Below are 27,708 nucleotides of genomic sequence, written 5' to 3' on the forward strand. Positions count from 1 at the left end.
TCCCACCCGATGCGTTGGGGTTCAACCCTTCCGCCCTTACCTAGGAAACACCCACCCTTCGGGATTCCAGCACCCCCGGCAGTCACAGACACAGGCTTCACGTAAGTACTTCCATCCAGAAACCACTTATTAGGCAGCAAGCGTGAGCTCCCCCGTGGGCGGACGAGTTTTTCCGAGGGGACAGCCCCTAAACCCAATCCCCTTTCCGCCCCGCCCTCTTCAATTGACGCCTCGAACCTCAAGAGGCCCACATCAAGTCCCCTTGGTCTCGTTCAGGGGCCTTCCCCACTCGGGAGCCTCCCGATAAAGGTGTTCTATTCCTAGGGGAATGTCCACTCGCGCCTTCCCTCAGGAGACATCTTCCTCTTCCCTCCGCGCCACTCTTTTTCTAGCCTTTCCCAAGGGCTGTCAAAAGATGGGACGCCTCCTGAAAATACACCCGCTTTTCGAGCCGAACTCACCGACCAAGTCGCCAAAAGGGATAGAAACGCACACGTCCCACAACTCTCCACCAAAGTCCACGCCTGTTACCTGACGGAAGACGCGACAAAGCATCCCCGACCCAGACACCGCCCCGCCTCAGGCTCGCTTGCTCGATGCCTGCTCCGCCGTCACAGCGGAGCGCAACGCCCGCGCTCGCTTTCAAACTGATCCAACATGGCGCTGGCTTGCGGTGCGCATGCGTGGCGCTCGGCGCCTAGGGCGGCTGGGCGAGGGGCGGGGGCCGCCGGGGAAAGGGGGTGCTGCGGAGCGTTTGGTAGCACTCGGTGCTGGGAAATGTAGTTTCTCCCTCCTCATCTTTCGGGGCGGGGGGTGTCTTAGGACTGCATCCCCCTCGCTGCCCTGCACGCTCTCCCCACCTCCGTCACCGCTCTTGAGGGCCCCTCAGCGTTGGCGACAGGCTGAGCTTCTCTCCGCGGGCTCCCCGGGATTGTGTGAGGGGATGAGGTGGGGAAGGAGACTCGGGGGGCGCTGGCGGCTGCCGTTTGACTTCGGGCTCCCGGCTTTCACAGCACAGCCTTCTAGGATAAGACACCACCTCCACGGGGGTTGGAGGGGCAGCTCCCCAAACCACTTCTTCCCTGTCTCCTCAGTGCCTTCCACATCCCATCTCTGAGTCCGGCCTCCTGGGCTTGCAGCCAGCCCCTCACACTCAGAGCAGATGCGGGATTGGAGGAGGGAGTTTGGCCAGGGACGGGATTTAACAAATTCCTTGGGGACCTTGATTCCCAGGGAAGAATGGCAGTGACCCAGCACGGATTTGGGGACCCTGTCAGGCAGCCCAGAGAAAGGGAGATTATACAAACAGATGTAAAGACCCACTAACAACAGGTGTGAATCTGTCTACGAGGCTGGGACAGGATATGAGGTGCGAAGAATCCAGTTTCAACCAAGTGGAGTATCAAAAAAAGATGCCATCTCAATATTGGTTTATGTTTATTTTCCACTGACCCTATGGGTGAAGATATCCTTGACCATTACTCCACCTGAATATGTGCCAGTTCATCCGATGTTGCATCACCAGGTAATGCGGCTATAGTCTTGCTGTTTGTTCTCTTTTCACCCTCTCTAGCCCACTAAACTTAATATTTCCTTTTCTCTTAGCAAATGGAAAAGTCCACAAGCTATAAAATTCAGTTAAGTGGTTCGATTAAACACATTATTGTGGCAGTAAGTGTTAGTGATTTGAAAATGAGTAGAAGTCCCTGCAAGAGTTTATTCTCTACTGCTATCTTCCAATAAATGGAAGATTCTAGATCACTCAATATCAAATATGTTGCTGATTGGAAATAAAAAACTGTGTTATATATGCTGGGACAAGCACAGGTCAGTGACTAGCCAAGGACTGTTAATGGCATGAGCTTAAAAAGTTAGACATCTTTATTTACATTCCACCCAAGTATCTTTTTAACCTGTCCTTCTTTAAGATAATTTCTTAAAGGTTCTTTTCATAAACACGATCATTAACATTTCTCTTACTGCCTTTTTCTTTCATCATGGGCATATATAGCAAATGTTTCCTAATGAGGACATAAGTAAAAATAAAGGACACTGAGAAAATGTAAAGGAAGATATCAAATATATTGACCTAATTCATGGATCAAAATAATTCTACTTTGTTACTTCACAGGTTAAGAGATATGGAGATCTCCACAAGGTTTTGGAGAAGAGTCCCAATAATTATTAAAATTCTGGACTAGATCTATTAGGAAAGGTAATGAAACCAAAAGTCTACTAGGAAAAAGGAGTTGTAATGGTTTACTAAAGCTTCTCAAATATAGATGTCAACTAGGTGTTATGCCTTGCTGGAGAACTAAACAAGAGAAAGTGGATTTATGATCCAACCTAGAGCTTTAAGTGAAAGCTAATTAAGACATGGCTCTGATAACTAAACTTTAAGAAGGTTTATTGAGGCAGCTCTTTGGAGAGTTTTTTAAAAGGTAGATTTAAATATGTCATTTCAAGAAAAGAAACTAATGTTTCTGATCATCAAGAAGGGGTCCCACACTGTTTCGATCACTTTCGCATATATTAACTCACTTAATCCTTCTAATGACCCCATGAGATAGGTATTACTGTCCCCAATCTATACATGTAAACATTGAAGTTCAAAGGTTAAGCAATTTATTCAAAATAATATAGTTGGTGGTAAGTGGCAAAGTTAGGATTTGAATCCAGCTGTGTGTCGTCACATTCTTTCCACCATACAAGCCAGCTTCCCCTAACTGAAAACTAGATAATGAACCAAAGGACCAATGAGACTCCAGTTTCCTGAACTCATTCAGAACAGAAATAGCATCTTACTCAACTGTTTTTGCCACACCTACCACAGTACTTAATCACTAGTATAGGGTTCTGTAAATATGTTCATATTGAATTGATTTGAACTTGATCCTGTCTGAAGAGGAGGCATTTACACAAAGACACCAATGAAGAGGAATCTGTCATTCATATTTGGGAAGAATGTTATAAGCAGAGGGAAGAGCAAGTACAAAGATTCTGAGGTAGGAAGATGGTTGGTTGTATTTGAGGAACAGCCAGGTCAATATGATTGGAGCTGTGGTGGAAGAGAAGACAGGTAGGAGTTGCCTTTGGAGAGGAAACCAAATGTCAGATCATTTAGTGCCATTGCCCTTACTTTAAAAAGACTAATTCCCAAGAACACATGATCAACAGATTATGCTTTACAAGAGAAAGGAAGCATGATTAAGCTGTTGGAAATATTAATGATTTATTGAATAACTATTATGTGCCAGGCACTGGGCTAGGGCATTTAAATGCATTATCTCATTTAATCCTCACATTAATTCTACAGTTTGTTATTATCCCAGAAAATTGAAACATTAAATAATGTGGTTCACAACCAGTGGCAGAGACAGAATTTGACCCAGGTCTCTCTGAGTCAAAAGCCTGCTCTTTGTACTATACCACATTTTCTCATTTGAAAGATTATGAATAAGGAAAAAGGAATTCATGCATTCACGCACTTAGCAATTATTAAGTAAAAACTTAATAAAAAAATAAGTATTGTTCATTACTATGTAACAGACACTGTAGAAATAGTATTAAAATGTAATACAGCATTTTAAAATTGTTTCATATGGTTATATTCTTACCAGTTGTCTGTTTTTACAACTTTGCAGGTAGATGGACTATAAGGCACTTGCCCAAGAAACTGCTCAAGAAGTTTTAGAATACAATCAAGACACATCAGGCTGGAAAGTGGTTAAGACTTCAGTAAGATAAGTTAAATATGTTTCAAGAGTTATTTTTTTTATGAGAAGCGATTCAAAAAGACTTCTAAAAATATTTTCTTTTAGGAACCAAAAAATACATATTTTTACTTTTTGTTTGTTTGTTTGTTTTTCTGTATTTGACAGCTAATTTATTTCTGGATTTTTATTCCCCTTTGAGAAAAAGGTAACTGTTTCCAGCAAGGCTTCTAAAAAATTCCATGGAAATCTGTGAGTACAATTTCCTTTTTATAGTTGTTTTGAATTCAGTGGCATTGATGTATCTGGAATTCAGTGCTGCTTCATTAGCTATAACATTGCTGGATAGTGATCAGGAAATAGAAATTAATTATAAAGTCACTGGATTGAAATGTGATATTAATAGGGGCGCCTGGGTGGCACAGCGGTTGGGCGTCTGCCTTTGGCTCAGGGCGTGATCCCGGCGTTCTGGGATCGAGTCCCACATCGGGCTCCTCCGCTATGAGCCTGCTTCTTCCTCTCCTGCTCCCCCTGCTTGTGTTCCCTCTCTCGCTGGCTGTCTCTATCTCTGTAGAATAAATAAATAAAATCTTAAAAAAAAAATGTGATATTAATAAATTAGAGCAATTATGTGCCACCTAATCATTTTCAGACTTGAAGACAATCAGGAAAAAAAGTCTTTCAAGTGAATAATTCATTAAGATAGGAAATTTCTACCTCAAGAAATAATTACTATAAAAGCAGATTGGTATTTTCTTGATCACAGTAGTATTTTGCGGCCTTTCAAACATTTCACCTTTCCATTAAATGAACCACTAAAAAATAAAGTTTATTTCCCCAATTTACTTTTCTTGCTGATATATGTAATGTTTTCTGGAAGCTGCTTTTAAGGATATTTTTGAGGATCCTGTTATTTCAAATATAACTACACTGGGACAAATTGTGCTGACATTTTTAATCTTGTTCTTAAGAGTTGTTCATTCACTGCTCATGATATCACATTAATGCAAATAGATCATCATATGTTATCGAAATCACTTTTTGTTTTTATCTTTTAGCCTATAGAAGGGGTCAGCATAAGCTCTTTATTGATCACAAGTTGTGCTTAAGACCCCCAAACTAGTCAAATTTTTACCCTTTACAGTTGGCTCTTTGTGTGACTTACAGACTGTTTTCACAATTCAGCAGTTTTATGATTTTGTCCTGCACTTAGCCAGGGAAAGCTAGCTTGGAAGTTCTGTAACCAGTCACTCCTCAGAGGGAACAGTTGTGGGCATACAGACATCCTTCCAGAACAGCAGCAAAAAGTATGATTTTATTTTAAAGTGGTCAGAATGTATTATGTGTCAGAAATTACATTTCACGGGGTGCCTGGGTAGTGCAGTCGTTAAGCGTCTGCCTTCGGCTCAGGGCGTGATCCCGGCGTTCCGGGATCGAGTCCCACATTGGGCTCCTCCGCTGGGAGCCTGCTTCTTCCTCTCCCACTCCCCTGCTGTGTTCCCTCTCTCACTGGCTATCTCTCTGTCAAATAAATAAATAAAATCTTTAAAAAAAAAAAAGAATAAAAAAAAAAGAAATTACATTTCAGTCTCTTAAGCCAGTAAGACTTCAGCTCTTTGTTGATTAATCTATAGTCAGCTTAGAAAATGCTTGTAAGTCACCAACCCAATTCTTTCATTGAATGCTTCTGTGATAGACAGCCTAGTACCTCCACTCTGATTGTTTCTGAGCAGAGGCAGCCTAGCACATCATCCAGTATGATTGTTCTGAGCAGGGGCAGCCTAGTACATCTAGTATGATTATTCCTGAATAGGAGCAGTCTGGTACGTCCAGTATAATTATTCTGAGTGGGCAGTCTTTCACACCCACTCTGATTACTCCATAGTAGTGGCAGCCTGGTATATTCAATCAGAATGCTCTGAGTAGGGACATCCTAGTGCATACACTCTGATTGTTCTGCACAGAGGCAGCCTAGGACATCTAATCTGATTGCTCAGAGTAGGGGCAACCTAGTATAACACCCTTCTGACTGATTTAATTAGAGGCAGCCCAGTACATCCTCCTGATTGCTCTGTATGGGGCAGCCTAGGACATACAATCTGATAACTCCTAAGAGGGGCATCCTCGTACCTCCATTCTGATTGCTCTGAGTATGTAGCAGCCCCACACATCCCTCCTTACTGCTCCTGAGAAGGGGCAGCCTTGTACATAAACTCTTATTGCTCTGAGTCTTTTTGCTCTGAGCAGCCTAGGACATACAATCTGATTACTTCTGATGGGAGCAGCCTAGTACATGCATTCTGATTTCTTTGGGTAGGGGCAGCCTAGTATACCCCCTCTGTTTTCTCTGAGTAGGGGCAGCCAAATACACCCCCTCTTCTCTAGGTAGGAGCAGCCTAGTACATGCACTCTGTTTGCTCTGAATAGGGGCAGCCTCTACGTCCACTCTGATTGCTCTGAATAGGGGTACCCTACTACATCTATTCTAATTACTCTAATAGGGGCAGCCTAATGTGTCTTCTCTAATGGCTCTGAGTAGAAGTATCCTCATACCTCCATTCTCATATCTTGAATAGGTGCAACATAAGATATCCACTCCACTTGTTCTGAGTCGGGGCAGTCTACTGTGTATACACAGCCTTCCACACCCCAGCCCCTGCCAGAGATGAGTGTGATCCTATGTTTTTCATCTAACTGTATCTCTCCCTACTTCTGGCTGGTCTTCTTGTGCTTTTGCATTCATTCCACGTAATTCTTCTAATCGTTCACTAACAAAAAAAATTTTTTTTTTCAAAAATTTCTCCACATTTTGTTCCAAATGAAATCCATTTTCTCCGGCACAGCTGAGATGCTGCCCGCTCATTTTGTCTTGCCTTTGCCCCTGAGCAGAACCTATGCACTACTACTGGAGTGACACCTCCATCCATGAGCAGGAAGGGGATGTGAGGGTGGCACTGGGGAGAAACGGTACCATGACTTCAGCTTGCCCCTCTTGGAGGGGGGGAAATAAACCCCAGTATTTACTGCCTCGGATACAGCCTCACCCTATCAGTAAACTCTGGGTGGGGATAAGGAAGCCTCAGTCTTCTCAGCAGTGTCTGCTTAGCATAGCGTATAACAGCATGAGCTGAGGGGTGCCAAGAATGAGACATGTCAGTATCCTGCCCCTCCTAGGATGAAACCATAGCCCTTGGGGTGCCTGGGTGGCTCAGTCGTTAAGTGTCTGCCTTCAGCTCAGGTCACGATCCCAGGGTCCTGAGATCGAGCCCCGCATCAGGCTCCCCACTTAGCAGGAAGCCTGCTTCTCCCTCTCCCACTCCCCCTGCTTGTGTTCCCCCTCTCGCTGTCTCTCTGTCTAATAAATAAACAAAAAATCTTAAAAAGAAAGAAAGAAAGAAAGAAAGAAAGAAAGAAAGAAGAAAGAAAGAAAGAGAAAGAAAGAAAGAAAGGAAGGAAGGAAGGAAGGAAGAAAGGAACCATAGCCTTAGACTGGGAGTTAGTGGGGAGAGGGAGGTCCTCCTTGGCTTCCAAAGGCGTGGAAGTGCTGGCTAGAAGCCAACTGTGGCTCAAATGCTATAGATTCTTACTTTTCCTACCTAGATTTAGTAGATTTTCTTGAAAAAATGTTTTCCCATTTCCTAAATGCCCTTAGGTCATTTTCTAGAGAATTTACATAGTTATTTCTTAAAGTAATTTTCATCAGCTGTTTCACTATGGAGGAGGGTTTACTAAAAGTCTCACCCAGCTACTCTGGAAGTCCCATCCCCAACTCTAATATCACATAGGATAGCCAAAAATATGATCACTAAAAGCCCGTGACTATTTTATCATCTTACAGATGCTTCCCCAAGTTTACAATTCTAGTGTGCCAAAATAGACACTTTACATTATTTTTCTCCTCCCTCATCCTCCTAGTTACTCTTTTGGCATTCATTCACAAAAATCATAAAAGGCTATAAAGTGATTTGGAGACATTAAAATTAGTATGCTGATACAAATCCACACATACTCAAAGGTTTCCATCTCAGCCTGAAAGTGTCATGAAATGTATGGTCTGTAAAAAGTGTACCTTAATGTATACCCATCTATCAGTTAGTCCATATACCAGCTAAAGTTTGTCAGAAACTGTAAAAGACAGGAGAAAATAGTTAAAATATTTTTAATTTGACCTGAGGTCACTTCACATATAATGAAAAAAAGCTTTATTATAGATCATAGTAAAATATCTAATGAACTATTTGTCTTAACGATCAATAGATACAAGAATATAGTTCTTAGATTTAAGTATGACAAAATTGGTATCTCTGAAGACCCTTGAATGTAGTAGATACTGAATTGCTCATTGAGTGATAGACTCAAGTACTCAAGACACATAAACGTTTTGTGTTTTCAAAGAGGCTTGATATTTACATATTTTTAAAACCCACTAGCTCTAATATACCTCCAGTTAGTGAATTAAGATAATTTTTGACTAGTAGCCTACCCTCTGCCCAAGACACAACTTTAACTATGTTTTATAAGTTTCCAAAGAGCAAAATAAATAATTTCTGCCTTGTAGTCATATAATACCTGTAACTTATACTTTTCTCACCTTTACAAATGTTTGGAAAATAAACAATCAGCCATTGAGTAGACAGCCTAAACTGGGGGTAGAGAGTAAGTAAATATTTTAGGCTTTGCAGCTGCTGTGGTCTCTGTTGCAACTACTTAGCTCTGCCATTATAACATAGAAGCACGACACATAAATAGACAATACATTTTTGTGCCATTATAGCACAAGGGCACTAACATTAGTAGACAGACAATACATTAATGTATTGGCTGTGTTTCAGTTAAACTAACTACAAAAACAGGAAGTAGGCTAGACTTGACCTATAGACCATAGGTTGCCAAGCCCTGTCCTGAACAGTAGATATGAAAAATCACAAATCCTCAAATGTTGATAAACTTACATGTATGTTAGGAACCCTTCCCTAAATCACATGAGATAGTCAACACTTTCTTATAGGCTTTGTGTTAGATTACCACAGGTGAGGCTAAGCTATGATGTTGGTCACAGGTGTATTAAATGCATTTTCAACTTGAGATACTCTCAACTTACGAGGGTTTATCTCAGTGTAACCTCATCGTAAATTAAGGAAGATCTTAGTTTTCTAGTTAGAAATACAAAGAAGTTCAAAATTCTTTATCTTCAAAGTTTACAGTATAATTAAAGAGAAAGAGCAGATTAATAAAAAAAAAAAAATCCATGGTAGTATATACAAATCCCTTCAGAGTTTTGTACTTAAATTTTAACTGTATCTTATCTGACTTCTTTTTCACAGGACCTGATAATTTTTCAGGTTGTTTTCTCACTATCTTATTCAGAGTTTAATATTAAACTTTTAAAAACTTTGTAGATCTGAAGGAAGGAAACATTACATAGTAAGGAAATTTGAGGATATCTCATAAAGAAAATTAAGGACTAACTGAGCTTTTAAAGAGAAATTAACATACAAAGAAATAGTCTAATGAACTCCTTATTTGCTTGCCAAATCATTAAAAGGAAGAACCATTCATAAATATGACAATTATTACACTAATAATAGTATTTGGTTTTATCTCACTTCCCCCAGGACTTTTAACTTTTTAGAGGTTTAAAAATTTTGATTTTACTTAAACCTATCCCCTCAGTTTGGAAAGAATCATCAACAGGGAGAAGAGTACAGCCAATATTATTCAGACTTCATTTTTATTCAACAGCCTTCTGCTAAATAGTGAGTTTTAACCCAGTTTTCTCAAATTGTCTTAATTCCATTGATGGGTAACTACATCTAATTTCAGTGACAGACAAACACAAAGGTTAGTTATTTGCCCAAATCCTGACATGTTAAAAATATATGAAATTTAAAAGTCACTGTCTATGAATAAGGTTCAGTTGTAACACAGACATGGCCGTTCATTATATATAGTCTATGGCTACTTTACTGCTACCCTAGCAAAGTTGAATAGTTGCAACATAGATCATATGGCCTGCAAAGCCTGAATTACTTACCATCTGGCCTGAAAATTTTGCTGACACATTACATCCTTAAATTAAGAATTGGGGCTACAAGATAATGAATGTATAACCACACAAACTATCAATTACATTTGGCTTATGATAAATACGGCTGGTAAATATTTATGAAAAAGATTTAAGAAAAATCCTAAAAGAAAGTAGCCCCCTCTAAAAAGACAGCTATAAAACAGTATAAACAAGATTTGCCGAAAAATACATTTTGAAATAATTTATATTAATTATTGCAATGCTTATTTAAATAACCTGGCTATTTCCAATTGAATATTACTGTTTTGAATGGCTAATATTACTTTCAAGTGTTCTTTTCTGTTATTTGCTAAATTAGCCTACTTTATACTATGATAGCATTATATTTTGAGCTTAGATGAAACTTGTTAAATTTTGATTTTCTCTGTTTTGTTAACTGCAGATATCGTGTTGAAGGAATAATTCCAGAATCAACAACTAAACTGTCTGATTTCCTCTACAAACCTGAAAACAGAGTTACATGGGATAAATCATTGAAAGTGTACAATATGGTACACAAGATTGATTCGGTAATTTGTTGTCTGATATTAGACTTTTACTGTACCAATATATTTTTAGTTTTATTAGTGATTTGAGTATATTAAACCTGTATGATGTAGGCAGTATGATATAGATACTTCATATTTTATAAACTTGAATTGAAATCTTCATAAAAGTTTTAAAACTGCCCTCTTTATTAGTCAAAAGTTTAATTCTGATTAGCTTGATTCTGTTGTAAAGGCTTTGCGCATTCAGAATCTAGCTAGCTCATGCAGATGTATGTCTTCGGTGTTGAGGGGTTTGAACTTCATGTATTCTCTTCCATTAGGTGGGAAAAAAAGATTAAGCATGCCTTGTTGGTAGGAAGTCAGTAGATTTATCTTAGTTATAATACATTAGATAACAGGAACAATGCAGACATATACTGTAGGGGCTTAAGAGCAAATAGCATGTAACTTTTTTTAAGAGTAAGGATACAGCATGGAATAACGTTATATAGATGGTTGTGGTTTTTGAAATGCTTTCAAATACATTATCTCAAATAGATGAAGAGGGAGACTAAAAACAAAGAGAAAAGAAAAATACATGTAATTAGAGTAGAAAGTTTAAGAAGTCAAAGAGGTGAGAGAAAAGAAGACCGAATTTAAAAGAGAATTAGGACAGCACACTATAGACCTCTTATTTATTAAGACTGCTATATTGGGGCGCCTGGGTGGCACAGCGGTTAAGCGTCTGCCTTCGGCTCAGGGCGTGATCCTGGCGTTATGGGATCGAGCCCCACATCAGGCTCCTCCGCTATGAGCCTGCTTCTTCCTCTCCCACTCCCCCTGCTTGTGTTCCCTCTCTCGCTGGCTGTCTCTATCTCTGTCAAATAAACAAATAAAATCTTTAAAAAAAAAAAAAAGACTGCTATACTTTGTGGTATGTATATTATACCTCAATAAGCTGGGTTTTTTTTTTTTAAGATTTTACTTTTTTATTTGAGACAGAGAGAGAGGGAGAGAGCCCGAGCGGTGGGAAGGGGTAGAGGGAGAGGGAGAAGCAGACTCCCCGCCGAGCAAGGAGCCCAACATGGGGCTTGATCCCAGGAACCTGAGATCATGACCCAAGACAAAGGCAGATGCTTAACCAACTGAGCCACCCAGGCACCCCTCAATAAGCTGTTTTGAAAAATTTAGTCATAAAGCAAACTTTTATGATTTTCACAAACAATTGCATTTGTAAAATTCCAGATAAGTGGGTCTTTTGTCCTTTGTATCTCCAAGCCACATTCCACACATCAAAACAAATGTCTCACATACCTACCATCACCTTATCATTTACCTGGAATTCCATAGGTTACCTTTGCCTCCTTTTATTAAATTGATTTTAAAGCTTGGGAGTGGGGAGAGGTTGTAGAAAAGCCCCGGAAAGTAAATGTTCCATTTTGTAGAAAGGTCCTGAAGTTCCTTATCCACAAAAAAACCTTTCGATTACCCTCTTGGGATTTAAACATTCAGACTGGGAAACATAGTCCGTCAGAAATGAAAACTGAAACATTGGACTGTTACTTTCATGATTGATTACACAGTTCCATTCATACTTCATATATTTCTGCTATTGCTACAAGTCAGCTGTAATAATGGAAAGAATACTAGATTTGGCATCAAAAAAAACCTGGCAACAGATTCAGAGAAATTATGTGATTTGCCCATGGTCATCGCAGCCAATATGTGGTAGAACCATGACTTAACACTTGATCTCCTGCTTCCAAATTCTATGCCCTTTCCAATGTACTATGTATCTCTTAGTAGCATTACACTGTAAGAATTATTTTACCTTCCTATGAATGTTTATAGTATGCATCTCCAGAGATGTGTTTTCACTGACTCATTCACCCCCATTAATGAGGGAGGGATTCCTGCTCTAGGGTTATGGGGGTGATCAAACACATGACATCTGACACTAGACAAATGAGATCAACAGCAGATCATTAAACCTTAGTCACAGCCCAGGAGAGGAGGACTGTTCCAACTTTGTTAAATTGGCGTTTGTTAAATGGAGCAGAGGGTGCCAGATGGTGAGCCACGTTTCAACAAAAGACCGCAAGAGAAATTGAACTAGAGAAGTTTATTACTCACAAGTCCTGGAAGAAGTACATGGCAAGCCTCCAGGAGCCACATGGGGAGGTCAAGACAGGGCTCAGGCAGAGAGGCAGGACCTGAGGCACCGGCCTGCATTAGCTCTGTGGGTGGAGTGCTTTGGGATTCCTGGGCTAAGGCCAGATTGTTTGATTCAAACCAAAAAGAGCAGGTCACTCTATAAAATGCAAGTCGCAGAGGTCTTGTCTAAGTTGCTCACGAGGGGAAAGCCATGGGAGGTGGGGAAGACATGATCAGAATGGTGGCTGGGGAGGTTATATCAGGAACTGACACCCACTTGTGACTCTGTGGCGACTATCTAAGGCATTTGCTTGCATGGGGAGCTCTTGTCAGTTTCAGCCCCCCCCCACCCGCCCCCGCAGGCTGAGTGGCCAAACAAAACCGATGCTGAAGCAGCAATACCATGGAGTAGCTTAGCTAAACTCTCCAGGGCACACCACGTCATGCAGCGTGACATAGGAGTTGCACCCAGGACCAGAGTGAATAACCAGAGGTTGTGCAAGACAGGCTTTGTAGTATCAAGAGGTTGAGATGACCCCTGACTCCTACAGGAGGCTGTGATTGGTTGTTGGAATAATTCTGCAGCCCAGCAGGGAGCAAGTAGGAACTGTGCCTGATCCTACTGATAAGGAGCATTGTTTGGCTAAGGAGCAGAATGGGAGAATAACTTGAAGTTAGGCCATTTACGACTCTTCCCATTTCAGCAGATGTCAAGGCAACACACAATATAGGCTTTACACCACAAGGTGCTAAACTAATATATTTTTCAGAATGTATTACCTAGCGAGTGTGGACTGGTAGAAATAGTACTGTCCTGGGAATCAGGAACGTGGGTTCTAGTTCTGTACTTATCTCTAGTTTTGCATGTGATTTAATCTCTTAGGCTTTAATTTCTTCATCTAAAAATTTAAAGAGTAGATGACAACAAGATTCCGTTATGAATTTTCTGCACTTACATTAATTCCTTACCAGGTATATGATTTGCAAATTACTTTCTCCCATTCTGTACGTTGACTTTTCATTTTATGGTTTCCTTTGCAGTGCAGAGCTTTTTAGTTTGACGTAGTCCCACTTATTTATTTTTGCTTTTGTTACCTTGCAATTATAAATATAGATCTAATGTTCCTCTGACACTGAAAATGCAAACTGATTTGATGATAAGTTCTTATAACTTCAAAGCCCTGCTTTTTCCAAATGGTAGCTAACCTTATGCAGTGAAATTCTTTGGGAAGCGAAACGAAGAATAGATATCAAATAACTGTTGCAATCTTTATGGTTTGATTTGTTCCAGGACACATTCATATGTCATACCATTACACAAAGTTTTGCCATGGGCTCAATTTCCCCCCGAGACTTTATCGACTTAGTGTACTTCAAGCGCTACGAAGGGAATATGGATATTATCAGTTGTAAGTTGAAACATTTTGCCCACATTTTGGAAATAGTATGAGACATTAATAAATGTATTTTCCTTTAACGCACAGTTTGGAAGATATTGTGTTTTCAATTAATTTTTATTTTTTTATTTACTTAGTGAGACCAATAAACATATGTATAATACAGACAAAGAAGCCTGACATTTTACCCAACACTGGAGGTACCATTTACATTAGTCAATCATGATGGCATCTCTTGCTTGGCCTTTTTGCAGCTTACGCCATGCAGCACTGAGTATAGACAGATAAGTTGTAGGCAAAAACCTCACAGCATATATTTTAAAACTACTAAGACATAAAGTTAATCTTTGGACATATAATGTTATATTTGAATTGTGTAGAATGGGCATATCCAGTAACTGATAAAATTCCTGAAGAAATTTAGATGATCATTAGATGAATCTTTACATAAATGTGCTTACATTTCTTTTAGAAATTGGAGATTTTGATATATCCTTAGCCCTCCCAAAAATGTGTCACTATGTAAAATGCAAATGTGTAATCACTTCCTAACTTGCTTTATTCGTTTAAAACCTACCAGTTCATACCACAAAGATCTTTGGACTCAGATAAATGCAGTAACTCCCGGTGAAGGGACTTCGGTAGGACAGTGGCCTAGAGCCCTGTTTTTTCTCCAGATTTCAATTTAATCTCACCATTCCTATCTGAATAGCCTTCTCTGTTGTAAACTTCTTGGGGAATAGGACAGTTAAGTGCTGTTAATTATTATTTTCCAACAAGGCTTCAGTTGCTCTGCTGTATCTATAGGACTCTAAGTTTCAGAGTCCAGACTGCGTCATCGTTCTGCTAACAGCACTCACTCGAACACAGTTCTGTTGTAGCATGCCACTGAGGCCTGAGAAGGCCTGAGATTCAGCACTTCTCTACAGGGGTCTCTTGTAGATTCATAGAATGTCACTGAGTTGTCTCCTTAAATGAGAGCACATAAAATTTTATTCACCGTCTACGGCACAAAATACTGTATGTCTAAATTATAGATCTGTTATTTTCTGAATTTTGAAGCAGACCATTTCAATCTCATTTTTAGTGGTCAGAGGAAAGGTAAAAAAGAATTATGGAAGTTAAAATCAACAAATAGTCGTAGTACTCAGTCACCCAGTGATCAATACTAAATCTGTTTTAAGCAATTTTCTTCAAATGAATTTTTGATGAATACTGAGTTTTCTTCTTACTGCTCCATTTGCTGTTGTTTAACTTACTATGCAGCTTGCTTTGAGCTGAATATTTTGTGTGCATTATTTCACCAATGAGGAAACTCATTGGTTCACAGAAATTAAGTTACATAGCTAGTAAGCACCTGAACCAAGAGTTAAAACTCACGTCTTCTGACTTTCCAAAATCTGTGCTGTCATACCATATGCCTCACAAAAGACCCATGCTTGTTTGTGGAATATAACAACAACAACAACAAAAAGTTTTAAAGAAAGACAAGGATAATCTCCATATTTTAAGCAGAGAAAAAATATGTTAATATCACCTCTGACAGTATCCCTATGCCAACATAATAGGCTCTGTTAAGATGATAAACAGGTCATGAATGTGGAAAATGCATTCAGCCACATTTGTCTCTTAAGCTGTTCTTAAGCTAGTGTTTAATATTGCATTTCCCTTAGAATTGATTATGTTAAAATCATGTAGGAAAATCCATCTTCTCTGACAAGAGCAGGATTCAGTTGCACAGAAAAAAACAAATATATCTTTAAAAATATTTTTAGAAAGAATATATATAATTATCATAATCATAATCAAACTACCTCCTTTTTACATTCATATACAATATTGTTATGCTGCATAATTCCTAAAACAAACTCTACTGATTTTTAATTATACTTTGAATTAGCTCCAGGGAATTGGCAGAAAAGAGCATTTTTTAAAAAAGATGTATTTGTTTACTTAAGAGAGAGAGTGCAGGGTGGAGGGGAGAGAAAATCCCAAGGAGACTCCACGCTGGACGTGGAGCCCAACCCAGGGCCCAATCCCAGGATCCTGAGATCATGACCTGAGCTGAAACCAAAAGTCGGATGCTTGACTGACTAGGCCACCAGGTGCTCTAGCAGAAAAGAGCATTTATTTTTTTATTTTTTATTTTTTTAAAGATTTTATTTATTTATTTGAGAGAGAGAGACAGCCAGCGAGAGAGGGAACACAGGCAGGGGGAAAAGGAGAGGGAGAAGCAGGCTCCCAGCAGAGAGCCTGATGTGGGGCTCAATCCCAGGACTCCGGGATCACGCCCTGAGCCGAAGGCAGACGGTTAACGACTGAGCCACCCAGGCGCCCCAGAAAAGATCATTTAAACTATTTTTATTAATAGACAAAATAACCCCATCAAATATTTTATTTAGAAAATGATTAACATGTTGTACATAAATGTTGAATCACATATATTGCACACCTGAAACTAATATTCCACTGTACGTTAACTGGAATTCAAATAAAACCTTAAAAAATAAGTAGATTAAGAAGGATCTAACTTTAAAAAAATAATAAATAAATAATGATTAACAAAAAAAAAATCTATAAACCCACTATCCTAATGGAATAGTCTTTTCCTTTGTGATTTCTTCTTTTGCTTCAAATCTCAGAAAGTAATTAAATGATACATTTAATACTTTTTGTTGTATGTAAAATGTAACAGCATCTTTAGAAATAATAACATGAGAAAATTTGAGAGCACAGTAGTGCTCATCTGGCATTTTCTCAATTTTGGTCTGTGTACACATGCATATGTATAAATATGTATATATACATGTATAAAACTAGTATCAGTGCTGATAATAACTAAATTAAATTAAATGCTATATCATACATTTTTTAAAATATGCTACTTGAAATAGAATTTTTCATCTTTGTGGAATAGGCTTCATTTTAATTTTTTTTTTTATCACTTAGCTAACAGTGTGGATTTTCCATCATATCCTCCGTCTTCAAATTATATCCGTGGTTATAACCATGCTTGTGGCTATATATGTTCTCCTCTGCAAGAGTAAGTGTTACTTGCATTTATTTATTTTATTTTAACAAGTTTTTTAGTTCAATTTGTTATTTTTACTAAAGGATTCCTAACTCGTTGGTAGAAGTGTGTGCCAGCATATTCTGTTAGGAAAAAAAATTGCCCCTAAATGCAATTTAAAAAAATAATTTTTATAAGTATTTTCATCATCAGAATGGATAATTCCCTATAAAGTATGATTTGAGGTCTCTGGGACTAGTCACAAATACACATTCCCCTCTATCCCCTCACCCCCAGTTAACCTTAACCTGATGATTTATTTATATTTCTCCATTAGAGTTACTTCTGTGAATTATTAAGGAATTTTTGTAAATTAAAAATACATTTACCTAGAATTATAATACACTCACATTTATCAGCAATTAACGCTTTATGTTAAATGAATTCTTTCCAGTGGACTACCTACGAATACCTGCAGAATGAGACAAACAATAGGTAAATTTGGAAAGAGCTAGAGAAATCAGAAGAGTCACTGCCTATAGGTAACCAGCCTAGGGATAAATGGTAACAAAAAATACACATATTTTATAAATGTATGTACATTAATTCAATGTATATCATTTCATAAACCCTTAAGTTTTAGTTTTTGCTAAATGATTTTATACAAGTAAAAGATATTGGCACATAAAAACATGTAAAATTTTATGTTGGCCAGATATAAACCTCTCAATCAGAGGAGAAAAAAAAAAAACATGTGAAGAAAGTTAAAATAAAATTACATTTTAGACTGTATTCCTTAATATTTTCTCTACTGAATTAAAGAACTGAAAGCAATTGACAATTACATACATTAACGGACAGGATCATAGTGCAAATGGTGACAATGGTGGTCTTTCCATCCACCTGTCAATTTTGAATCTATGGTCAAGACTTCATTTTCCACAGCAGGAAAAAACAAAACAAGGGAAGGATTACTGCTTCAGATCAGTTGGATAAAGCAATGGTTGGCAGGGACTGTAGTTGGGAAGCTATATATTCTGATGTGTGTTTCACAGGCTGTCTCCTTCTTGCATCTTGTCAACCTTCCCTTTCCACTGCAAAACACATGGGACAAAAGCTCTGATCTAGATGTCCCATCTAGGGTGGGAGCTCTGCCTAGCATCCTGATAGAGGAAAAGATACAGTCTCATTCATAGTCTCAGAGAAAGGTATTGACAAAAAAGTGATTCTTTTGTACCTTCTCTTTCCATGCAGCACAGCATTTGGGGCAGCCAACATTTGTAAACAAGTCATGTAGTAAACTTATAAAACTTATTACCAGTAGTAAAGGTACTGTCTAGTAAATACTGGAAAAGGTTTTCTGAAGCATGTAAAGTCCTAGCAAAGTCAAATAGAGATTTAAGACCTTTTCAACAGCTAGTGAATATTCTCAATCTAACCACCTGAGGCACTGTGAAAATAGTCTAAACTCTCCATACACAAGAGTAGAAGAAAATGGACACACGCTTTGTTGGAGGAGTGGTCTTCATACCCCCCAAAAAGAATTTTTTAAAACTACTCTGCCTTGTACATTTTTAAGTTGATATTAAAATTTTTCATAGGATTAAATTAAGAAGGTGCAATTTTCAGCACTCTAAATATTGACAATCTAAAAAAAGTGTTATGTCACTCTTGTAAGCATATCCAATAAACTCTAAATACCATAATAACTGGAAACCTACCATAACTATCAATTTCAAAATACACACAACCTCTATCAGAAATTTACATCATTAGTTTTCTCCTTGTTCCCACATTCTTACTTTTTTCCCCTCATACAATTTAATCCTAATAGAATATATTTTACAGTTTGAATTCTTTTATTCTTGTATTAATCACCCTGTCACTCTTCTTTGCAAAAATAAGTGTTTAACTTTAAAAATCCATTTTATTTCCTGTGACCTTCAGTATCTAAATGTTATAAAATATATGTGTGTACTAGATTAAATTATTACATGATCAAAATAAAATATGTTACTAAATGTTTTATAACTATTAAGTATAAAAGCAAACATTGAAAACACGCCTTTTATTATTAGCAAAACTTAGATAGCACTTACTTTGTGCCAGGCACTTTATAAACAATTTACATATATTGATTCATTTGGTCCTCCCAATAACCTCATGAGGTAGGTAGTACTACTATTTCAATTTTGCAGAAATAAAATGGAAGTCCAGAGAGATTAAGTAATTTTCTCAAGGTTAATCACAGGTAATAGCAAAGCTCAGCTTCAAACCAATGCAAACTGGTTCCAGAGTCCATGCTTCTAACAATTACAACTCATTTAACTGTGTATTTATAATACTAATAAAATGAGACAGCACTTACTATTGTCTGCCCCTACTTCACATTTTTATGAATGTAAGCACTGAGAAAATTTTTTTGCATAAATAAGTGGTTTAAAATGAAAAGAGTATAATTCCAGGACTTTCATTAAATGCCTTGAATTCTTTTGTGTTATGTACCATAAATTAAATAGTGACCTATAAACAAAAACTATCTTTAATGACCTATCAGCTCACAACGAAGTTAGATCCTTAAATTTTATTGAAAGCAAAGAATTGACGACATGACTTGGTAAGGATTTATTACCCAATCATTAGTCGTTCACTTTCTGTCATTCACTTTTTTATATGCCAGAGTAAAGCACCATAGTATCATTCGGTACTATTCAGGGAAGATGACAGCACCTTTGTTCTGTAAAGCAACAGAAGGATGATGTGAACAGGCTAATGGGAAAGGAGAAGCCTACATCTCCATCAGAGATGGTCTCAGATAAGTTTAGGGAAAAGGTACATATGGAAGTTAAGAGATTTGAAAATTTATTCCTTTAAATGTTATTCATCCTCTCATACCCTTTGGAAAGTCTTCACGTACTCCAGTTTGAAGATTGCTGGGTTAGAATATAAAATACTACAGTCTTCCTACTGTCATTTGGAAAGAATATTTCAAAATGTTAAACGCACAAACCTTTGACCTAGAAATTCCAAGTATTTGTAGAAGTGCAAATGGATACATCACAAAGATGTTTTATTGCAGCATAGTAGCAAAAAGTGAGGAAAAAACCCAAATGATAATTAATAAAGGATTGATTATGTAGAGAATGAAATACTATATGCAGTCATGAAAAACAATTAAGCAGATATGTATGTATCAACAGAAAGAAGTGCATGATATCCTACCAAGAGGGAAAATAAAACTAGTTGCAGAAAGTATTATCTCATTTTTGTAAAAACAAAAATGTGTGGGGTAAGTATACATATATGTATGCTATCTTTGTATATACATAGACAATAGTCTGAAAAGATACAGTCAGAAGTATAAATAGTGATTAGCTCTGGGAAACAGAATAATTTTGAAAATTCTGTATTGTTTACATTTTTATAAGCATACATTAATCTTATAATTTAAAAAAGTTAGCAAAATGACAAAAAGGAAAAGCTGACTGAAGACCGTAATGTATAGTCTGACTACTGAATATTTTTATGTAAAATGTTTATGAGCGCAAATCACTCGCCCTTTTTTTGTACCCTTCCTTCCTCCCTTCCTTCAGTAACTCTCCTATCATAAGCACTTTGGAGGGAATCCATGGTGATTGAGACAAGAATCCTGCTTTCTATAAACTTATAAATTCAATACATAAATCTAAAAATCTTTATATTTTTTTAATTCTTCCTTTGTTTACAGGAACCCAGCACATTCCAAACTAGTGATGTTTATCCAGACAGAAATGCGAGGAAAATTGTCCCCATCAATAATTGAAGCAACCATGCCTTCCAACTTAGTAAGCTTCATCCTCAATGCAAAGGATGGAATAAAGGCACTCAGAACTCCAGGAGGACGTGGATACCATCATAGTGGTCACCCATCATTCCTAAAGAAGAAGTGAGGCCATAGAAAAGCATGTGTGGCAGTTACTACAGTTTACTTCCAAATCAGTATGCATAAATACTGTTAAACTATTCTAGACAGTATCCTTGTAAAAATTATTGAAGGCACTCTGTGGAAATAAGAACTCCTAGTTGTACAAGAGAACAGCATTAAATATAGTTTTTAATCTAAGAATGATGTTAATAACAAGTGTTCTTAATGCACTTTTATCTGTTGCTTTTTTCCCCCCTGGCAAATGCTCTGCAAAGGGATCAGTAAGAAAACATACAGTCGGAGGTCAGCACTAATTAAAAATTAAAATATATTTTAAATTGTTTTTTCTTTGATTACTGCTTAATTTGATCATTGTAGGAGACATGAACATAAAAACTGAAAAGAATTCCTATAGAATGTATGAAGAATGATATCTAAAATTTAAAATTAAATGAATCATCAATCAATTTCTGGTTCTGGCCAAGGTGTACCAACCCATCCCTCCCAAATCCTTCCTCTTAAAACTAAAAGACTCTGCATATAAGCACACGAATATTCAAGCGTATGTAAAAAGAAGAAGACAAACTGCCTAGGAACCTTAGGCCTTGAGGAATGACATAGCCATCATTGTCAGGGTCTCCTTATTGCCTTCCGTGTATTCCAGGCAGGCACCTGGAACCACCACCAGGCAGGAACAACAAAAGCTTCAAGAAGAAGCCTGTCCCTCATAGCTGTAGGAGTAGCTATGAGCAAAAGGGTGGCCTAATGGAACAAAATCTACAGCAGCCAAACATCAACCTAAAAACTGCACCCACTCCCTCTTTGGTTTCAGTGGGGCAAAGCAGACAGATGATCTTATATCCACCTTGTTTCCACCGCACAGAAGCAGGTGGTAGTGCTCTGACAGAGTTGAGCATAAGCAGCACTATGACAACCCTGCCAGTTGGTATAGGCTGACCAAGCAGGGAGCTGATTTTCCATCTTCCACCCAGCAAAAGCAGGTAGTGGTCCTTTGATATCCCGCCTGGGGTAGCGTCAGTTGGGGTCCTGAGTCCCCCACTTGGCGGCAACAAGACTTAGCTAGCTAGTGCAAAGAAGTGTGGGTCACGATTCACTTCACTGCCCGTCCTTGATCCCCAGTGTCACCAAGGCCTGGAAGGATGCTGCACCGCCATGCCCACCCAATGTATTCCAGTGGTTTCCCCTCTGTAGTGTGCTGAATGATGGCCTCCAAAATATATGTCCTTGTCAAATCCCTGGAACCTTGAATGTGACCTTACTTGGAAAAAGGATCTTTGCAGGTATAATTAAGGACCTCAGAATGAGATCATCCTGGATTATCTGAGTGAATCCTAAATCAAATCTAATCATTAAGTGTCTTTATAAAAGATGTACAGAAGAGAGACACAGTGGAGGAGGCAGAAGAGAGTCAGAGATTAGAGCTTTGCAGCCACAAGCCAATGAACACTTAGAGCTACCAGAAGCTGGACGAGGTAAGGAAGATTCTCCCCTAGAGCCTTTGGAGTAGGGTGCTGACACTTTGATTTTAGACTTCTGGTCTCCAGACTATGAGAGAATAAATTTCTGGGTTTTTTAAGCCACTAAATTTGTGGTAATTTGTTACAGTAGCCCATGACTTTAGTCAAAATTAAAAATGTATGCTCTAGGAAGGAGTATAGGACCCTGTGAGGAAAATGAAAAGACAGGCCACGGTCTGGAACAAAATATTTGCAAGACGTTTCTGTCAAGGACTTGTATATAGAATATGTAAAGAACTTACAAAACTCAAACTCAACAGTATTAAAAAATCCTATTAGAGGGGCGCCTGGGTGGGTCAGTTGGTTAAGTGTCTGCCTTTGGCTCAGGTCGTGATCCCACGGTCCTGGGATGGAGCCCTGCATTGGGCTCCCTGCTCCTCGGGGAGCCTGCTTCTCCCTCTGCCTGCCACTCGCCCTGCTTGCGCTCTGTCAAATAAATAAAATCTTAAAAAAAAAAATCCTATTAGAGGGGCACCTGGGTGGCTTAGTCAGTTAAGTGCTTGACTCTTGATTTCAGCTTAGGTTATGATCTCAGGGTCATGAGATCAAGCCCCCCATTGGGCTCCATGCTTAGCAGGGAGTCTGCTTGAGATTCTCTCTTTCTCCCTTTGTGGCCCCTCCCCCATCTCTAACATAAATACATCTTTAGGGGCGCCTGTGTGGCTCAGTCATTAAGCATCTGCCTTCGGCTCAGGGCGTGATCCCGGAATCCTGGGATCAAGCCCCACATCAGGCTCCTCTGCTGGAAGCCTGCTTCTTCCTCTCCCACTCCCCCTGCTTGTGTTCCCTCTCCCGCTGGCTGTCTGTCAAATAAATAAACAAAATCTTAAAAAATGAATAAATAAAATAAAATAAATACATCTTTAAAAAAATCCTATTAGAAAATAGACAAAAGACATTTCAGAGAAGAGTATATGTAGACAGCAAATAAGTTCACAAAAACATTCAACATCATTGGCCATTAGGTAAATGAAATAACCACACTGAGTTATCAGTACACACTTGTCAGAATGGCTAAAATTTAAAAAATGCAGGGATTATATCAAGTGTTATTAGTGAGGATGTAGAGAAACTGGATCACTAATACATTGCAGGTGGAAATGTAAAATGGTACAGCTACACTGAAAGAGACTATGGCGGTGTCTTACAAAATTAAACACTGCATTTACAATGCAACCCAACAACTGCACGCTTTATCCCAAGAAATGCAAATATTCACATAAAAACCTATACACAGGGGCACCTGGTGGCTCAGTTGGTTAAGTGTCTGACTCTTACCTTTGGCTCAGGTCATGGTCTCAGGGCTGTGAGATTGAGCCCCGTGTTGGGCTCTGTGCTGGGTGTGGCCATGCTTGAGATTCTCTCTCCCTCTCCCGCCGCCCCTCCCCACTTCTCGGTTCTCGCTCTCTCTCTAAAAACAAAACAAAACAAACCTGTACACAAATATTCATAGCAGTTTTATTATAAACAGCCCCAAACAGGCAACAACTCACATATCCTTTAACGGGTGAACTGTAGTAATCCATACATGGAATACTCCTGAGCAATACAAAGGAACAACCTATTGATACAATTTAGATGGTCTCAAGGGAATACTGCTGAGTGAAAAAAGGCCAACCTCAAAAGGTTAAATAGTATATTATTCCACTTGTGACATTCTTAAACTGACAAAATGATGGATATGGACAACAAAACTAGAGGTTTGCTGAGATCAAGGAGGTGGGGGCAACGGGGAGGTCTGTGGCTTTGAAAGGGTAGCAGGAGGGATCCTTGTGATAAACTTGTTCTGTGTGTTGACTGTGACGATGGTGGTATGAATCTACATGATAAAACTGCACAGAACTGAACACACGCATGCACGCACATGCATGCACATACACATAAATGAGTGCACGTAAAACTGGAGGTATCTGATTAAAATCAGTGGATTGTACCAATGTGGATTCCCTGATTGCGGTATTATACTATAGTTATACACGATATTACCATTGGGGGAAACTGGGTGAAGGAAATACAGCCTCTCTGCGTTATTTTTTTTACAACTACATGCAAATATACAATTATCTCAAAATTTAACAATAGGAAAAAAAAACCTATCCAACCTCCCCAAATTGAATGAGTCATATAACTATAAGGCTATCTCACAATGAATATCATTTGTTTTTAAAAATTTAATTTTTAAGCTATCATGAATCTGATTTTTTACCAATATATAGTTGATATGTTTACATTAGAAGTATTTGTTTAACACTCTTTACAAGCAATTCCTCTAGTCAAGAGTTTCTAATCTCGTTGTATGGAATGATTGTTAGGGAGATAGCCCCATGAAAAAGTCTGCTTTTGTTTATAAATATTATATACCAAATCTCAAATATATAGAGAGGTACACACCTTTTTGGGAGTTGTGGCTTGAATAGGTTCTGATGTTTCACAGAAAATTATGTCAAAATTCAAGTGTAAGAGGATGCAGAAATACCATTCTCATGAAGAATGATTAATTTTTTCATAGCAAAGTAACTAACTCCTCTAATAATCACCTTCTAGCTTCAGAAATTCCTCTTCTAGTCCCCTTTGTGTGAGAAAGGATGCACAGAAACCTGGCAGGGAGGGGGACAGGAGGGCATAGTGGGAAAGATGCCGGGAAGAATGGAGAAAACCACTGTGATTCTGAAGAGCAGCTTAGCTAAGGAAATCTCTGACTTCTGTCCCCAACTCCTTTAATGCTGGTCTCCCTAAAACTCTGCAGATTCTGAGTATTTTTCCTTCTCTAATAAAATTTTCAAAAGACATAATGAAAGATGCAATTTATACCATGATTTAGGATGTGCCTTATTTTGTAAATATGCCACTTTTACTATTTTCCAATTCAGACTGTACTTTCAGAAGAATGTGAGTCTTTTAGCCATAAACATACAAATCCCAAAATTACACATTTTAATACAGTACATTTTCCCAAGAAAGACAAATGATTTTTGAAACTGTTTTCCTCATTACACAAACAGGAAAATAATATATTTAATGAACTTGTATCCTATTTAAGGAAAATGTAAATAATACCAAAGAAATAATACTAAGTACTGTATCTTTGATTCCTTCTCCTTGTCCTGTCATTATCCCTATATCCCTATATATCCCTATATATATCCCTATATATCCCTATATATATCCCTATATATCCCTATATATATCCCTATATATCCCTATATATATCCCTATATATCAAGAGGTAACCATCTTGATTACCTCTAAATAGCTAGGAATTTTAGAAGGTACCATCTATAGTAACAAAAATTCCATATAAAAGTTTGATGATAACACTGTCATCCAAATAATATGAAAAATAAAAATAGTTCAGCAATTATGCCCTAGTAAGTGTTGGTGAGGATGTGGAGAAAAGGGAAACCTCATGCACTGTTGGTGGGAATGCCCACTGCTACAGCCACTATGGAAAACAGTATGGAGCATCCTCAAAAAATTAAAAATAAAACTATCATACAATCCATCAACTCCACTTCTAGGTATTTTTCCCAAAGAAAATGAAAACACTAATTTGAAAAGACATATGCACCCCTATGTCTGATTGCAGCATTATTTACAATAGCCAAGATATGGAAGCAACCTAAATGTCCTTTGAGAGACAAATGGATAAAGAACATGTGGTACAGACATACACAATGGAATATTACTCAGCCAAAAACAGGCATGAAATCCTGCCTTTTGTAACAACATGTATGGACCTAGAGGGTATTATGCTAAGTGAAATAAGTCAGACAGAGACAAATGCCATATGATTTCACTTACATGTGGAATCCAAAAAACAAAACAAATGAATGAACAAACAAAAGAGAAACAGACGCATGGATACAGGGAACAAACTGATGGTTGCCAGAGCAGAGGGGGTGGAGGAATGGACAAAATAGGTGATGGGAATTAAGTTACCTGCCCCTCTGCCCCCCCCCACACACATACTCCTCCAGTACATAATAATTAAAAGAGAATTGAATAACCACAATAAATAGTTCCACTGGAAAGGGGGAAGAAAGGGAAGCATATAGTCACTGGTTCCTAACAATTCTGATACCCTATTGGGCCTACCTCTCTGGCAACGGGAAAATGTTTCCTGATTGCAGCCCAAACTCTAGTTGCACTCTGGGAGTTGCTCCCTGACTCACTGCTCCCCACAGCTTTTGGTTATACTATCTGAGATGTCCTTCTTTTTCCATCACCCTCCTCTATTCTTTGAAGAAATGATCCTTATTAGTAGCTGAGTAACTTTCTCAAGCTGCCTCCTGCCAAAGAAAGTCAAGGGCCAAGAGACATTTTTATAGCGTGATCATCTTTTAGTTTTGCCCAAGCAGTTTTTGTTTTTGCTAGTAACACTTTCTTTAAAATTTTTGAGCTTTCTTGTTTGGTTATGGTCCATTACACACCCAAAAGCCATACCTATAAATTGGGATCAACATATGCGTCTTTGGATTTTCTTATTGCTACTTTTGCATCAGGCTTCTGTGGGACCACACCGTTGGGCTTTTGTCCACCTGAGAAGATCCACTCAGTACCACCTTAACTCAGAAATCCTACCAAAATATCTGATAGTCACAATCTTGATTTGATGTTTGTGCCCGTGTCTTAATTTGAGACTTTGCTAGCTGAGCTGGCTGGACATAAGACAACAGTTTCATTTTCCAATTTAGTAACTCTGGCTCTCTATGTAATATAACCTTTAACTTCTCCTTGCAACCTAACCAGCCCCTTCCTCCCTTCCTCCCTTTCTTCTTCCTTCTTAGCTCAACTCCTTTCTCATAGTAGTACTTTAGCCTATGCGGCTAAAAACCACCAGGTGGCACTTTCTTCATTTTGCCTGGAGACATCGTGGCCAAAGCCAAAGAAGTTCATTAGGTTTCTGTTTTCTAAGATAGCACAAACAGCTGTTTTATCAACTGCGTCATAACAGCTTCTTAATAAAGCAGTTTCCTCACCATTATTCCAGGCTCAATGACCAGTTTTCTCACCTTGCTACCGTCCAAAAGCCAATAGCATCTACTTCAGGCTTTTGTTGTACAGCTCCCCACCTTCAGTACCAACTTGGGTAGCTGTAGTCTATTACCCAAATAATGCCACAACACAAATAACTACACATTTTTTTGTTGACTCAAAAAGAATATATGTTCATCATAAAGTTATTGAGTAATTGCACCCTCTCAATATCCATATTAACTCAATCTTTTAAAATATTTATTATTGAAGTACAGTTGACATATGAGGTCATACAAGTTTCAGGTGTGCAATATAGTGATTTGGCAATTCTATATATTACTCAAGGCACACCATAAGTGTAGTCACCATCTGTCACCATACATTATTACAATATTATTGACTATATTCCTCATGCTGTACTTTTCTTCTCTGCGACTTATTTCATAACTGGAAGTTTGTA

General features: G+C 38.3%; 2 protein-coding genes across 9 annotated transcripts in view; one reads left to right on the top strand and one right to left on the bottom strand.

The window, feature by feature from the left end:
- Positions 1–1,111, bottom strand: part of CUNH18orf54 (chromosome unknown C18orf54 homolog) — a 24,640-nt gene extending 23,529 nt beyond the window's left edge. For 5 of the 8 annotated variants that reach the window (XR_008959687.1, XM_048218606.2, XM_026496342.4 and 2 more), the window contains exon 1: positions 462–1,111. The gene's annotated coding sequence lies outside the window, so the exon portion shown is untranslated. The remainder of the gene's footprint in view (positions 1–461) is intronic. The other 3 variants (XM_048218607.2, XM_048218603.2, XM_057313075.1) reach the window with 1 other exon arrangement.
- Positions 737–20,931, top strand: STARD6 (StAR related lipid transfer domain containing 6). The gene is made up of 9 exons (XM_057313076.1): positions 737–948; positions 1,466–1,525; positions 2,132–2,215; positions 3,645–3,738; positions 3,916–3,965; positions 10,184–10,310; positions 13,714–13,831; positions 16,769–16,862; positions 20,557–20,931. Exons 4-9 carry the CDS (start codon positions 3,649–3,651, stop codon positions 20,756–20,758), a joined length of 681 nt encoding a protein of 226 aa, XP_057169059.1. The 5' UTR covers positions 737–948; positions 1,466–1,525; positions 2,132–2,215; positions 3,645–3,648; the 3' UTR covers positions 20,759–20,931.
- Positions 20,932–27,708: the final 6,777 nt, after the last annotated feature.

The sequence above is a fragment of the Ursus arctos genome, unplaced genomic scaffold (assembly GCF_023065955.2).
Source record: "Ursus arctos isolate Adak ecotype North America unplaced genomic scaffold, UrsArc2.0 scaffold_17, whole genome shotgun sequence".
In the NCBI taxonomy this organism is placed as follows: Eukaryota; Metazoa; Chordata; class Mammalia; order Carnivora; family Ursidae; genus Ursus; species Ursus arctos.